The sequence below is a fragment of the Lathyrus oleraceus genome, chromosome 7 (assembly GCF_024323335.1).
Source record: "Lathyrus oleraceus cultivar Zhongwan6 chromosome 7, CAAS_Psat_ZW6_1.0, whole genome shotgun sequence".
NCBI classification, from domain to species: Eukaryota; Viridiplantae; Streptophyta; class Magnoliopsida; order Fabales; family Fabaceae; genus Lathyrus; species Lathyrus oleraceus.
The window spans coordinates 96550415-96566646 of NC_066585.1; the positions used below are offsets into that span (position 1 = coordinate 96550415).

General features: G+C 34.8%; 3 protein-coding genes across 6 annotated transcripts; 1 reads left to right on the forward strand and 2 right to left on the reverse strand.

Moving 5' to 3' along the window:
- Positions 1-196: 196 nt before the first annotated feature.
- LOC127100302 (photosynthetic NDH subunit of lumenal location 4, chloroplastic) lies at positions 197-3671 on the reverse strand. 4 transcript variants are annotated; one of them, XM_051037439.1, is made up of 6 exons: positions 3300-3671; positions 3121-3213; positions 2967-3027; positions 2806-2874; positions 2119-2252; positions 197-426 (listed from the first exon to the last, which is right to left on the reverse strand). In XM_051037439.1, exons 1-5 carry the CDS (start codon positions 3633-3635, stop codon positions 2164-2166), a joined length of 648 nt encoding a protein of 215 aa, XP_050893396.1. In that variant the 5' UTR covers positions 3636-3671; the 3' UTR covers positions 197-426; positions 2119-2163. The 4 variants fall into 4 exon arrangements, with proteins under 4 accessions (XP_050893396.1, XP_050893395.1, XP_050893394.1 ...); XM_051037438.1 differs by lacking the exon at positions 197-426 and adding an exon at positions 497-758; XM_051037437.1 differs by lacking the exon at positions 197-426 and adding an exon at positions 497-762.
- Positions 3672-3820: 149 nt separating this feature from the next.
- Positions 3821-5757, forward strand: LOC127100301 (uncharacterized). The gene has a single exon (XM_051037436.1). The coding sequence runs from the start codon at positions 4046-4048 to the stop codon at positions 5393-5395; it is 1350 nt and encodes a 449-aa protein (XP_050893393.1). The 5' UTR covers positions 3821-4045; the 3' UTR covers positions 5396-5757.
- A 674-nt stretch (positions 5758-6431) lies between these two features.
- LOC127100300 (L-ascorbate oxidase) lies at positions 6432-8867 on the reverse strand. Its single transcript, XM_051037435.1, has 4 exons — positions 8420-8867; positions 8083-8289; positions 7795-7968; positions 6432-7586 (listed from the first exon to the last, which is right to left on the reverse strand). The coding sequence occupies exons 1-4, from the start codon at positions 8786-8788 to the stop codon at positions 6630-6632; spliced, it is 1707 nt and encodes a 568-aa protein (XP_050893392.1). The 5' UTR covers positions 8789-8867; the 3' UTR covers positions 6432-6629.
- Positions 8868-16232: the final 7365 nt, after the last annotated feature.

The following is a 16232-nucleotide window of genomic DNA, read 5'->3' on the forward strand; positions in this document are numbered from 1 at the left end:
TTTTTCTCCTAGAAAGGAAAGCTGGATTGGGTGCAAAAGTGGAACAAACGTGCGAATTGCAAATAAATAGGGCCTGCAGGGTTGAAATGGTAAACAAAACAAACATGCCTTGTTGTGTGATTAAAGTTTTTATTTTTGCTTGCGGCTTGGAGTTGGAACTGGAGTTGAAAGGGAAAATAGTATAGAAGGGAGGAAACAACACGCAACCGCAATACTACACTTCTTAATGAAGGTCAGGTCACACCAAAATAAAATAAAAATGAAGGGCACATAAAGGAGGGTACAAATAACTGTTAAAGGCTCAAAAGTTATAAGGTTCACCCATTTTCCAATAGTATAAACTTTAACAGTATTTTGCATTTCATTTTGCCTAACCTGCACGATTGCTTGTTCCCTAGTTCTTGAACATTTGGCCCCTGTCTTCACCTAAGAAAAAACATTAGCAGTACTTTGCATTTTATTGCACCCAACATAAAAAGATCAAAAGGATAAAGGATACATGTAATAGGAATCTCAATTATCATATAAAGAGTTTACTAGTTTATCATTCAGAGATCATTATTAAAGATATTACATTTACAATAAAGATACAAAAGTTGCATCATGTTATGTGCATATACATAAAACTTGTCTAATCTATATATCACCACACCAGGAATGATTCCTCGTTACTCTTAAAATGGGTAATCAGGTCAATCTTGTCCAACCGCACTAACCAGGAGCAGTAACTCTAGAGAGCTGGAAGCAAGAAGGAGGTTCTGCCTAACCATATCCATATTCACAAGCAAAAAAAGAAAAACCATTTCATTGCTCTAAATTATTAAAAATAATGATTATATGTATTTTAGACAATCCAAATCAGAGAATGATATTAGATTACAAACAAAAACTCTTCATCTTAAATATCACTTAGTCATTAAACAGTATTGTGTCATAAATTTACCAAATATGCCAAGCCACTAGGATAAGGTTAATAATGATGGGTTTAAGTAGCTTGCATGAGATCCAAGTTCAAACATCATTTTCCCTATTGCATAAGAAAAATATTCACAAAAAATCCTGTGTCAAAATATTAAGCAGCCTATGTTTTAACTATGATTATGTGTGTCAGCAAATTTTAATATTGCTTACTAGATGGAATAAAAACCAGTTAAACTACTAAAGCAGGTGATCAATGTTTTATCATGAATGTTCTGCATATACCTACAAATGCATAAAAGCCTCCTGTTGGTTACCAAGGTTGTCAAGATTGAGATCTTACATGAGATCGGGAGAGAATAGCAAGATCGTAAAATACAAAATCGTAGCTAAGATCAGAAGATCCTATCCAATTATTTTTGTAAGATCGAGAGGGGGTAACAAGATCATAAAGCATAAGATCACAACAAAAATCGTAAAATCCTACTAAAATGAAAAAATAACAGTACATATTTAAAGTATATTTACATGATATATGTTAGTCGGCACGTGTATTCGTGAGAAAATGACTCTTTTTCATATTCTTTAAACAAGTATGATTGAGTTTTTATACTTGACTACTACCACATAGAACATTTGTTAGATGTTAGGGACATATTTGGTCAATTACTAGGATTTTCATATGTCAATTGGTTAAAACAAACCCTACAAGTAAGATGTTTATTCTCTAAACGCTAAACCTAGAACTTCATCATTTCAAAAGGCACACATTTATCCCACCAAACTGTAACTGTTGTGCCTCCGCGTTTTGTCATCCTTCTCACCTTTTAAAAGTGGTGGCGGGAAAACGGCTAATCATGGCCGAAAGTGGCAAAGATCGCACAAAATTAATGATTTTACGAATTTTTTTTCACAATTTGACTACAACACACGATTCTACATAAGATCGGGATCATTGGGGGTGAGTGAGATGTAAAATCTTAAGATTTTAAGATCTAGATCAAGATCTTGACAACCATGCTGGTTACATGGTTAATGTTTGAAACTTGAGCATGCGATTTAGATAACATCGAAAATAAACCAACATGTTTAGGTGTGGAGCATACAGAAAGTAAGCTGGATATAACAATCTGAGTGCTAGATAGTATTTCAGCTATCTAAACTAAGAACAAAATATTTTCAAAAGATAAGAAAACTTACCCAATCCATCTGTGGTTCATATGTGTACATGTATCTTATCGATTTTTACTTCCATCCCTTTTCGTTGCCCGAATAACGACCAACAAATTTAATATCATACAGAAGAGTGGCATTACCAGGTATATTGCAGTCACCTATTGAATCAGTAACAAAAATGTCAAAATCTAACATATTCAATGACTCACTGCTTCTTCCCATAATAATGTTAGATTCAATATCTGCTCATCCTAATAAAATCCATGGTCTTATAATTCTTTGAATGAAAAAAAAACACAGGTACAAAAACAAATTCAACAGGGAAAGTGGAGAACAATGTTGCCACTTGCAGATTGTGGAAAATAGGCGTTTTTTCAAACTCTACTATGCTACAGAGCTACAACACCGCATAGCTACTATCCTACAACACTTTGTACTTAAATAGAGTATCGCAAAACAGTAGCGATTTATTCAAATTCCGCAACACCGCTAGAGCTAATTTTTACAACATTGATAGGAAATATACTAAAGGTGGTGCAATGCACATGACCAATCACAGAAGTAATTAACCATTGAGTAGTGATTCATCTCTCCATTCAAGTAAGTGTCCACTACTTTTTTTGTATTTTAGGTCTAACAAAAGGGATTATCCATGTTCAGGACTAAATTAACTAATAATAATGCAACAATTAACATTCAATGAAATGAAACCTGAGAAACACCCTGCAGGTTCTGGTCCATATGCTAACAATGGAGGAATCATTAGCTTGCGTTTCCCACCTAGGTAAAAAAAGGCAGATTAATTAACTTAGCAAGTATCATATCATATACCATAATCAAGGAAACTTATACACTTAGATCAAATTTAATACCTATCCGCATTGGAGGTACTCCTTCACCTCCCAAAATTCCCTGATCCAATCCCCTGATTACCTGAAAATCTCATTCACCCCTAAAATTACAAACTCAGCAAAAGGATGTAACCACTAACCACACAAAAAAGTTAACAAAAACTTATATATCAACCTTGCCAACCCCAATACGCATGGTGAGAGGTCTACCACGTTTATAACTGCTATCAAATACGATTCCATCGCCGAACCTCGCAGTATAATGAACCTGCAATATATATTAGTATCTCATCATATCAGTAACTAATTAAATTTTTTGCATATTGAAAATGAACGAGTAAGTAAGAAATTAACATTGATAAGCTCTCCGAGAGGAGCTTCATCACCGAAACCCTCAACAACATCGCAGTAACCAAGCCCAGATTTAGCGTAATTGAGCTCACACATTGGCTCTGCTACAGTAGCATAGTATTCAATTCTCGTTGCATCCGCATCCAACGCCGTTAACCCCATAACACAAGCCGCTACAATCCCTACACCAAATCCAACTAACGGATTCTTATCCTTACGTGCCGAACATAACACTTTATTGGGCCCATTGTAACTCTTGCCATTCGGTTTCCAAATACAAGAAGAGGGAAAACGGTTAGAAACGGTTACGCCTGAAGAGAGTGAGAATGAGAGTGCCATTTTCTATTCCTCTATCTGTATAGTGTATGTATGGCTCTCTGCGGATATATCAAACCCAGACCCGGGTCCACCAACATTCTATTTTCTATTTTCTTTTTCACTTCAATTAAAAAAATAAAAGAAAATAAATTAAAATAAAATATCTTGCGGCTGTGACTACAAGCGAGAAACAGAGTGAGAGAAAGAAGAGAAAAACTCGCACGCTTACAAATGAAAATTTTCAAAAACGTTCTAACCTCTAACAACCGCGTAACTAACTCGCACGCTTACAAAATTCCTCTAACCGTTTCATTCGCGCGCGTATATATAAATGGTTCTCCCTTTATCTTCTTCTCATTTGATTCATTTTGCGTTCACTTTCACTTTCAGAGACTTGAATCATTGCTTCTTCTTTTTCTTCTCTAACCACCATGGAAATATCTTCTTCCTTTTCCTCACTGCGATTCTCGCTGATAGTAGCAATCTCCTTTGCTGCTATGCTCTGTGGTCCCAAGGTTAGTGCTACCGAAGGACTCGAAGCTTCATTCACGCCGTCAATGATACCGCCACCACCACCACATGATCTTCAAGAACATTCGTTCTTCTCTCACACTGCATTGCTTCCACCGATCTTGTCTCATCTCGGTTTTCACGAGCTTGCAACGGCGGCTCCGTCCTTGTCTGATGCTTCAACCACTGCTTCATCAACTTGGAACGGTCCTTCCACGATTTTCGCTCCCTCTGATGGCTCGCTCCGGACTTGCTTCTCTTGCTCTGTTCCTAACCTTCTCCGTGAACACATTGTTCCAGGTCTATTCACGATCGAGTATTTGCGGAGACTTGCTTTTGGCACCAAGATCGAGACACTGAGTCCCGGCCGTTGTATAACCGTCACTTCCGATTCTGTTCATGCGAGCAATGGTACCAGTGTCGACGCGAAGGTCTTCATCGGAGGCGTGGAGATCACACAGCCAGATCTCTTCAACAACGGAATGATTGTGGTTCACGGTCTTCAAGGTTTCGTCTCTACGCTATCTCCGTTTTCTTGCGACGTAGAAAGAATGACTTCACTCTCCTTCCCGTTCCATCCGGATCACCGTTCCGGTGCACATGCTCATACTCACACTCACGGAACTACGGTGCTTCCTGCTGTTATGCGCCTCATGCTCAGAGATGCAATGCTCAGACTACGTAATAACGGTTTCAGTATACTCTCCCTTGCTATGAAGGTAAAATACGCAGAGCTCATTACTCTCAACAACATGACTATTTTCGCCGTGGATGATCTTTCCATATTCTCCGGTTCTCAGTCATATATCAGCAATATACGGTTCCATATCGTGCCTAACCATTACTTGTCCATAACGGATCTGGAGAAGCTTCCGGTTGGTACTGCTCTGCCTACACTGGAACGAGGCCAGCCGCTTCTGATCACAACCTCTGGTGGAGGAGTGACACTAGCACCAATGAGAATTAACTATGTGAGAGTTAAGGTGGCTGACGTCATTCGCAATGTGAAGATAGTTGTGCACAGTGTGTATTTGCCATTTCCGCATATCAATCCTGTTGCGGCTGCTTATGACTCTATCTTAGGAGGTGAAGGACAAGGAGCATCGGAAGGAGCGGCTACTGTAACAGATGCTGCAGGTCTGGGGTCGGATGGAACCTGTTCTGCTCTTGATGGACGTGGAGGTTGTGCTTCTGGCTTCAGTACTGCAGGTATGTCTCCCATGCCTCAGGTCAAACCGATGGTGGAGATTGAAGATCACCATGGTTTATGAATGCAATTCTGATGGTGTAGATGGCCGTTTATACTTCTTACTGAAGTGAAACTCTGAGAAATGTGTAATTAGTTCACGCCGTTATATTCATTACTGTTGCTCAGTTTATTTTAGTTTGTTCTTCACTTCTTTCTCTGCTGAAGTGAAACTCTGGAAAATTTGTAGTTAGTTCACTTTGTTATCCATCTACTGTATGTTGATTAGTTCTTTAATAAAACTTTACAGATTTCTTGGGAATATCTTGATTTTTCCTTGACTATGTATATGTCATGTCATGCATGATTTCCTGTATACACCTCTTGATTTACTGTATGTTGATTCGTTCTTTAATAAAAAAGAAAGGGAGCACAAAAGTTTGTTAATGAATCTCAGCCATTTGCTCCTACATCTCTTGGACATAATCCAACTGACAGATCACTATATGAATTGGAGAGCTTACACCTTAATCATCAAGGATGATTCAGCTATGAATCACTAAGAATCCCTCTAAGATATTCTCACGGTTTCTTTTTCTCTTTTCCACACTAACTCCTTGCACTCAAATATGAAAAGTTCAGATTAATCGTTTCCCTCCTAAGGCTATACTTATAGCCACTACCCAAGGAGAAAGTTAGTTACAACTAACAGAAAAAAACCAATTCTGAGTTGCTTGAGGTGAATGCAACTCAAGAGACTAGAGAGGCCAAGAGCTGAGTACCAAACTACAACCGATACTTGCATCTTAATAGCTATTAAATATATTGTTATGAGCTCTACTTTTTCTCCGAAGAAAAATAGGATTGCAATGTTAATAGTGGTATAACTCTCCTATTTTACAAATTAATCCAACATTATGCCGGGTGCAAACCATATTTGACAGAGAAAATACAATAAATGACATGTCATGAAAATGACAGAAGATAAGCTTGCGTAGAAGTAGCAACTTGGTCAAAGATATTTGTAAGGGATTGACTTTGTAAAGTTTGTATGACACTCATGTGCAAGTTGGCAGTGAAAGTGAGCAGAGGAAACCAAATAAGTAGTCTACTATCCAACATAAGATAAAATGATAATTTCAAAAATAAATTAATTTAGATTTTTTTACATAAGTACAGTTACACCTTACAACCTATGCAATGAGGCCGGCACGATTTGTATATTAAGTAACAATTAAAAAATACATATCACGATGATTTTTTGGAAGAACAAATAATCTGTATATAAATTACAAAAAAAATGAAAGTTTTTAGTTTAATTAAGGCCTAAGAAGATTTTTGGTTTTGCCACAACCCATGATGGATGAAGGTAGCTTCCCAACCCTATCAATTCCTTCTTCAAAAACCACTCCCATCCCCATATAGAAATGAGACTCTATGTGACAATGGAAAGCCCATACACCAGGATTATCAGATCGAAACCTCAGAGCTGTCCAACCAAAAGGATGCACTGGCACAGTGTTCTTGCTAATGGGATTCACCAAGTTATAGTTTTTGGGGTCATTGTTTACATCAAACTTACCCTTTCCATATCCAAGTACCCAAAAATCATGCCCATGAAGATGCCAAGGATGTGTCTCACTGTTGTTTTTATTCATAGTGTTAGCATTTTGAAGTATAACATCCACTGTTGTATTGAACTGCAGTCTATAAATTCCATTGCTAGAAGTAGCATTTGTGTTGTTAGCCACACTGAGAATATCATAGTTATTAAAATCATAGCCATCTGGTGGTGGTCTTTGGTTGAATACACCATTTATGTTCTCTTTAAGTGCAACAAGATAAGGAGTGTGAGGTAGGAAAAAGGATACATTGTTAACAGACCAATGGCGAACACCGTCTATCGTGTTTTGTGTGTTGAGCATAACTATGACTCTATCTGAGGTTGTGGGAGGTTTGATTGTGTAATTTGGGTGAGCTTTGATTGTAAGGCTTTGAATTAGTCTTGACTCGACATTGTCCCAAGCTGGTGGAGGAGGCGGAGTTGTTGGTGGGGACCGCATTGGATGGTTTGGGTAGTAGTTGAAAATGGCTAAACCAGGTGGAGTTGTTCTGTTTCTGCTTACAACATTGGAGGTGATCCAGTAGTTTCTTGATGGATCTTGATTGGCTTTCACAAGAACTGAGTATGTTTCACCTGAGTATATGTAGAGATTCTTAACAACAAATGGCTCAACATAGTGTCCATCTGCTTCAACAACAGTCATATTATGACCCTGCAACATTAGAAATATGTTAAAACTGTTGTACATAAGCAATTTAGGGAAAAACAAATCAAGGTTAAATTGCGGTTGTGTTCGCAGTCGTGTCACAACAGTGTCACATATACATCAAAAACCATGAGTTGCAACTTAGACGTCGGCTGCAGATCTTATTTTAAAACCCTAGATGATACTTAGAATGATTGAGTGAATGAATGATTACCTCTATTTGGAAACTAAGAGCTGATAAAGCAGACAAGCTTGCAACTCTAATTCTGTATGTTTTTCCTGTGACGACCGTTTGCACAAAGGGAGAGCATTGAGGGTTTGTTGAGTTACAAACATCAGCAGTTAAGGAGGAGCAGTTGAATCTTCCTTTTCCATGAATCAAGAGTGACTAGTGAAACCAAATATAAAAAGAATTAACAAAAACAACAGTTAGACAGTTGGAAAAAGAAGAAAAAAAAAATATGATTGTAGATTTTGAATTAGTACACATCAATTTATTTACCTGAGGTTCCCCCACCCATTGAAAAGGGATTGAAGACAATCCAGCAGATTGTTCATAAGTACTCTTATGATACCAATCATTCAGAATAATGCTTCTATCGAAGTCATAAGAAAAGGGCTCAGGATCCTTGGATGCGACACGAATCATTCCATATAGCCCTGCCTCTCTTTGCATTCCATAGTGAGCATGATAAAGATATGTACCAGGCTGTTACATTAAACATGCTACCAAATTAGATGTGAACAAATTTTTATGTTAAGATTTGTTAAACTCGTAATGCTTGAAACATGCACAAATTGTCAAGCTCATTCATCTTATGTATTTTACAACAACTTACCCTATCAACAACAAATTGATAAACAAAGGTGTCTCCAGGTAGTATAGGACATTGAGATACCCCTTCTGTTCCATCAAACCAAGGAGTTCCAATCTGTCTGATACCATGCCAATGGATGGCAAGATTTTCTGTGAGCAAGCTGTTGTTAACTTCAACAATAACAGTATCACCTTCTTGTGCTTCAATGGTGGGTCCTGGACTTTTTCCATTAATGGTTATAACTAGTTTCTTGTAACAATCAGGGGACCTAAAATCATACTTCACCTCCCATTTATAATGTCTAACACCAGCCTCAGCTATGTAGAAATTCACCAGAATTAGAAAGAAACATAGAGCCAATAATTTTGGTGCTGAATGAAGTTGAACCATGTCTATATTGTTAAAAATGTTTGTTGATATTGAAAGAGAGCTTAAGGGAAAAAAATAATGTGAATGAATGTTAAGAAATATGTTGAGTTTGGTGGCATTTAAATAGTGATTGGGTTATGTTGAATGTTTATAAGTCTGGTCAAAATAAGCTGGTGATTAAAAAAAAGTAAGAAATTTCGCTTTTTTTTTTCTAAGCGCGTTGTTTTAGTCCTATAGCATCCATTGCCTTGGAGTTTCTTTCTTGCTCATTCAGATTTTCATTTTCAACTACCTCTATGGATTAGAAAATCACCTTAAACTTATATACATAACTGTAATAATCACACTTCAAATTATAATATTTTCGAATTTTAATATTAATGTTTAAATTAATAATTGTTAATTGAGTTAAATTTGTGGAGCTCTAACAAATATTTATTTAAATTTATATTGTCTAAAGACATGTGTTAAATATTTTTGGAAAATAAATTTTATATTAACAAAATAAAAAATTTAAATTTTTGACAAATTGAATGCATAATTTTCAAATTAATATTGTTTATATTCAGTTTTTTGCTCTTGAAACATAACTTGACATTTTTTATATCTAAGTTAATTCAGCCGTCCAAAATACTAGTACACCTTAACTTAACTTATAGTGAACACTTTTTATTGGGTGAGTTGATATAAACTAAGGAATGTCTTAGAACCATACGCTTTATAATATTAAGTTTTTCATACTAAATTTTTGTTAAAGTTTTTGTTTGTTTCTAAAATAAGACACTCTACAATTTTTTGAATACGTTTATTATTTTTTCTAAATATATTTCTTAGAAATTAATATTATATATTCGTGTCAGATAAAAAACTTAAGTATATCTATAAATAAAATATATTTTGATACTATTTTTGTTTATAAATTAAAATTTAGTTGAATAAATAACATAAATGAAAAAAAGTTGGTTGCATTATTGAACTTGTTGACAAATTGTAGAGTTTTATAGTTTTACTTTTTAAAAGCTATAATTAGTTAATGTTTATGCATAAATTATTTATTATAAATTTTGAAAAAAAAAACATAATTAAAGATAAGTTGATGGAAAAAAAATTAAAGAATTTTAAAAAATTCAAAATATTTATAAAATTGAACAAAGAAAAAACTAAAAAACTAAAAAACTAAAAAACTAAAAAACTAAAAAACTAAAATATATATATATATATATATATATATATATATATATATATATATATATATATATATATATATATATATATATATATATAAAGAGAATATCAAATAATTTATTTTTTCTATTTTAAGTGGGATTTTGATATTTTTTTCCTTATAGAACTGCACATGATGTCTAGCTCAATGGCCTTATTTGACATAATTTACCTAATAATAGAAAAACTTAGAAAATAAATAAAGTCAAATTTAGACGAAGTTTCGGTGAAATATACTTACACACTACCAACACAAGTTTTGAGTTTAGAAAATTATTTTTTTTAAGTAATTATTAAATTAACACATAACTATAAATAAAAGTTACTTCTGAAGATTGAACTCTAAATGAATAATTTATATTAATTAGTAATTTTGTATATGTCTTAATCTTATAAATATTATAAAAAAACTATTTATTCTATCTATTTATCTATTTTATTGATACATGCCAATATTTAAGATCAGTTTGATAGGTATGATAGGATACATACAAAATATAATAAAAAACAAATAAAGATAAAATATGTAGTGTGACAGTAATTTTATTATATTATGTGTTTAACGTTATTAACTTTTTAATTTAATCATAGTTTGATCTCCTATTTTATATAATTTATATAATTAATTTTTATATTTTAAATCTAAATAATTTGATCTCTTTTGTCTTTAGTTTTTACATTTAAAATTAACGTTGTGTCTATTTTTAAATAATATCTCATTTGTGAAACATGAAAAGTTATCACAATCATAATATATATAGATAAAAAAATAGATAGATAGAGAGAATAATTGAATAAATAAATGGAATATTATGAGTTCAAATTTGTACTCTGTCATCTAAAATCTTTGCACAACTACGAATTGAGTTGGTTTAATATGACAAACTATGATACATCTATTTCATCGTATATTTTATTTTGTGCATCAAATGGACCCTAAATATGTTTATTTGAATAATCAATGCAAGTCAATAACTTTTATAATTTAAAGGAAAATTTCGTAAGCATTTAAGTGCCAAAATTATCACCAAATAGGGTCTTTTTGAAACTCTCTAAAATGAAACTTTAAAACAATAAAATTCAAATGATCCATAGAAATTCTAAAGTTTACATGTCAATCAACACTCATATTTATTTTATGTCAAGTATGATTGATTTTCACATTCCCTCTCAAGTTCAGCAGTTTATAGATACGACGAACTAGAATAGGAACACTCCCATTAAACTTGTAGTTTTTTTATAGATCATGTCGATCAAAATCTTTGAGTCACTTTCCACAATAAGATGAGAATAATTCTACCTTAAAGTCATGTCTAAGATCAAATACAAACTCCACATCTTAGCGTCTAAGGTATCACATGCTCGAATATTCTTAGAGCAACTTTTAACCCATTTACCGTCTGAATCACTAAAAAGACTACCACACCCAAAAAATTATCCTTTATCCTTACATGCATCATCACTATTGAATTTGATCCAACCTTCTTGCAGTTGCTTCCATCCTATGTAGATAATTTTCTTCAACTAAGAACTTCTACAGAGAGGTTACATGTTGTATTCTCCAATATCTATGAAAAATCTTTGGATCAATAAAGTTGGATTGTCCGACCTTTGGAAATCAACTTCAAAGATAGTTTTGTTCTTCCATTTTCACAAATACCAAGACGTCGTCATGAAATTAGTCTTCCTTTCGGAAATGTTTGTCTCAATTCCTTTCCTATTGAGGTTATGAAAAACCAATCATACAATCAAAAGAAAAGAAATTAGTCATACAATCACAAGGAACAACGTGATGCCATACATGGATTGAATATATGCAATCACAAAGAACATGAAGCATAATATTTCATCCCCATTCTTACAACAAGGGAAAATAGGAGAGATATAAATAGTCTTCCAGTCACCATCCATTGTCAAGCAGTTTTGAAGTTGCAAAGAATAAGCATTTGTACTATGAATTGACAAGTATTGCTTCCTCCTACTCAATAGTGTCTGGACCATCAATATTTGTAGACGCCAAAAGAGAAATAACTCAACAAACAATGTCGGTTGGAAAGTTGTTTGTAAGGAACTCAAGGTCCCAATCTTCTGAAGTATGTATTGAATTTCTAACTCAAAGAGTAATATCCATGTAGGCATGATTTCCTATAAATAATAGTGTTCCAGTCTTCTGAAGTGTGTATTGAATTTCTAACTCAAAGAGTAATATCCATGTAGGCATGATTTCCTATAGATAATAGTGTTCCATTATTATGATATAATTTGTCTAGCCAAAAAATAGTATTACGTTCATCCCCTATTCGCCACACCACATGTTGATGAAAATCACTCTAAATACTTGCAAGTGTTTTCCATAGAGGACAGTTTTAGTAAGGTTATGCACTAATACTAGTGATAAGGTCATTATTACACTCATCTTTACTGCATAAGACTTTACCCTATTAATGATTGTCAAGTTTCTTAATCAGCTTCGAAAGCATCTTCATTAGAAAAGCCTCATTCATATGATGCATTTGTCGAAAACCAAGACCTCGGTCAATTTTAGGCAGAAAACAAACCTCCCAACTAATAAGACATGCTTTCTCACCTTGATCAAAATCTCCCACATGAAACCACACTGAATTTTACTAACCTCATTACTAAAGGTCTTGGGGATCTTAGCATAAATCATATGGTAGTAAGGAATCATGCTAAGGACCAATTTAGAGAAAGTGATCCTACCTATCAAGCTTAAATATTGTTGTTTATAACTACTCAATTTACTTTAAATTTTGTTAGCAATGTGATTAATGTCTTATAAAATTCCTTCTTGGAGCAAGTTCCAAGATATCTACCCAAATTTTGGCATGAGTAAAACCTGTATGTCATAAAATTTACTCACGATGTTGAGTATCAACAATTAAATTTATTAATTGTCATAAATTAACTTTAAATAAACATAATTAAATATGAATATAGTACTAGTTTGTCAAGCTTTTCTTTGTGGTGTCTTTTTGTAGCTCGAAAACGAGTACATAAATTATCGTATCCATAGAGACTAGTTATGTTTTATAAACCGTTCAATCATTTTTTATGATTCTAAGAGAAAGGTTGTTTAGAGATGTTTGTTTGAGAAAATAAAATGATAGAAAATAAATTGAGATTGCAATGTTAAGAGTGAAAAAATTTGTTGGGGTTAGATTTCATCATCTTTATCCTCATGTATAACCATTGATCAGTAATATGTTCTTCTACTTGTAGCTCATTGATAACACTAAAATTTACCGTATTTTCGACTCCAATTTCACATGCATTCTAGTTGTTTTATTATCATTTTGCTGTGTTATTGCTATGTTTTTCTTTGTTTTCAGGTTTTTATTTTAATCGGAGCCCCGATCGAGAAAAGGAGCGAAAAAGAGCCAAAAACCCTAAAATTCAGCATTTTGTTCTTGTGACCTACCCCATGGTTGGCGCCATAGACCCTGCCATGACGTGTCCAAGCTCAACTTCCCTCAACTTCCACGTTCCCCACTACTTCCACTAAGGCTCCCCATTTTGTGCTTGTGGCGGGCGCCATGGCCTTGTGGCGGGCGCCACAAGAGGAAAATAGTTTCCCTCCCATTTTCAAGTTGAAGGACATCCAAGTCATTTCCATCTTTTTACTTGCTTATAAATAGAAACTCGAATTCACTTTTACAATCATCCAAACTTAGAGCAGAGGCAAACTCAGAGCAACTTTGTTTCACTTAGGCATATATTCAGTTTTATAAAGTGGTAATCGCTTCGCATTGGAGTGTTACCATAATTGTGTAATCGAGTCTGTGATGGAGTCTGTAATCGAGTTTGGAGCACTTTGGAAGGAAGTTAATCCTGCCGCCATTTTCATTTCCGCTTTGCAATTTATTCAACCCTCCGATTGGAGCAGGTTTTTATTACTTGTCTTTATCTTATTTATTTTCCTCGCACTCGCTTTACTTTTATTTATTTCCTCGCACTCGCTTTACTTTATTTATTTTCCCGCACTCGCTTTACTTTTATTTATTTCCTCGCACTCGCTTTACTTTTATTTATTTCCTCGCACTCGCTTTACTTTATTTATTTCCTCGCACTCGCTTTAAATTATTTATTTCCTCGCACTCGCTTTAAATTATTTACTTTCCGCACTCGCACTACTTTTATTTATTTTCCGCACTCGCACTACTTTTATTTATTTTCCGCACTCGCACTACTTTTATTTATTCTAATGCACTTTTACTTTACCATGTCTAACTAAATTTATAAGGTTAGAATGTAAGGATCGTAATTGAACCGATAATCCGTACAATTGTTTGTAGAAACACTTAAGGGCTATTTTAACTTTCAACTTAAGTTTTCCCGCACTTCAATTCCGTTGGGTAAGATCGAAAGCCGTCCAACGTCTATCTAAACTTAATTGTTTTTAACTATTTCAAAAACAGCGAAAGCGATTTGTTTAGTTCATTGGGAGATTTTAACATTAAGAAGAAAAGAGATTTTAAAACTATTTTCGGACGCGTTTATGAGTTTAGAGTCTGGTTCGTAAGAACCTCTTTTGGTTAAGAAATCCAGGTTATAATACTTTTCAACTTAGTCAAGATACTATATTTCTTAAAAATAGGTTTACTACTCTAACGCAATGCGCGCCTTTTTATAAGTGACAATAAGAGGGTTTGATTAGGGAGTACAACTCGGTTCTGAATACGCGAAAGCGACAGTTCCTGTTAAATTAGTTATTTTCAAAGTAGGAAACATTGCCCATAAGTAGCTCTACTAGCAAGTACTTGGATTATCAATCGATTACGTGAATTACATTCGATCCTGTCTTTATTAATTAAATTTATTTCAATACTTTATTTTTCATTGCACACTCTAAAAAACACCTATTTTGATTGCCTTTGATAAACACCATAACAATAGATAACGATAGATTGACACTTGGTCTCTATGGATTCGACAATCTTTTATATTACTCTGACACGTTCGTATACTTGCGAAACACCGCATCAAGTTTTTGGCGCCGTTGCCGGGGACCAATTTCGTCAAATTTCATTTTCCTGTTGTTATATCGTTTAGACTTAGGCTATTTCCCGCCGGTCAATGCGAAGAACTCGCAGCACCGGAAGTTTAAGCTTAGTATACCCTCTGGCGGAACCTGAACGTTACGCTCGCGCACGTTTATTCTTTCATAGAATTAAGAGAGCTATGGCCGAAGATCAAAACCAATGACCTCTTAAGGACTTCGCTCAACCATCTAACGAAGAATCTAGTTCTAGTATAGTAAACCCAACCATCCCAGCTAATAATTTTGAACTTAAACCATCCCTGTTGCAACTAGTGCAACAGAGACAATTCACAGGTCTCGCTACTGAGAACCCAAACCAACATTTAAAAATATTTCTTCAATTAGCAGACACTTTTAAAACCAATGGAGCTTCTCCTGAGGCAATACGTTTAAGATTATTTCCTTTTTCCCTCAGAGATAAAGCCCTATCATGGTTAGATTCCCTTCCACCCAATTCCATTACGACTTGGGATAACCTTAGAAGAGTTTTTCTTGCTAGATATTTTCCCCCAAGTAAGACCACCTGTCATACCCCAAAATTTGCCCGTTGATATTACAAGGCATTTTTCAAGGCACTCCGACTTATTCTGCAAGGCACTAACCTTAAAGGGACAAAAGCCCAGCTCACAACAGGCCCAATCCAGAAAATGGCCCAAACTGGCCTGCTCGCTAGGCGAGCAGATCCTTCGCCTAGCGAACCCTTCGTCATGACACTCGCCCCAGCGAAGCACCAGATCCAGTAAAAGCCCAAACTAGCTTGCTCGCTAGGCGAGCAACTCCTTCGCCTAGCGAAGCTTGCGAATATCAGAATTTCTGGGCTTCATTCTGAGCCCATTAGGTCACAACAAGAGCACTATAAATAGCCAAGCCTTCAGTCACGAAAAGGGGAAGAAAAACGGAGACGGGAGAACGGAAACGGAGAAAGGAGAGCCCTAGCAAGCAAACCCTGATACTCACTGGAGGCAAACCCTGAAAGAACTCGGCGGCACCAAGGTCTACCTCTGCCCAATTCAATCCGATTTGCCGATTCGAAGTCACAACTCAGTGCTAACAGGTTTACATTGCTATTATTGTCTTATGTTCTTAATTTGCATATGGCTTTATGATTAGATTTATGAAATATCTTAGGTTTGGCATGTGAACTTCGGTATATACCTGAATACTTTAAATGATTAACCATAT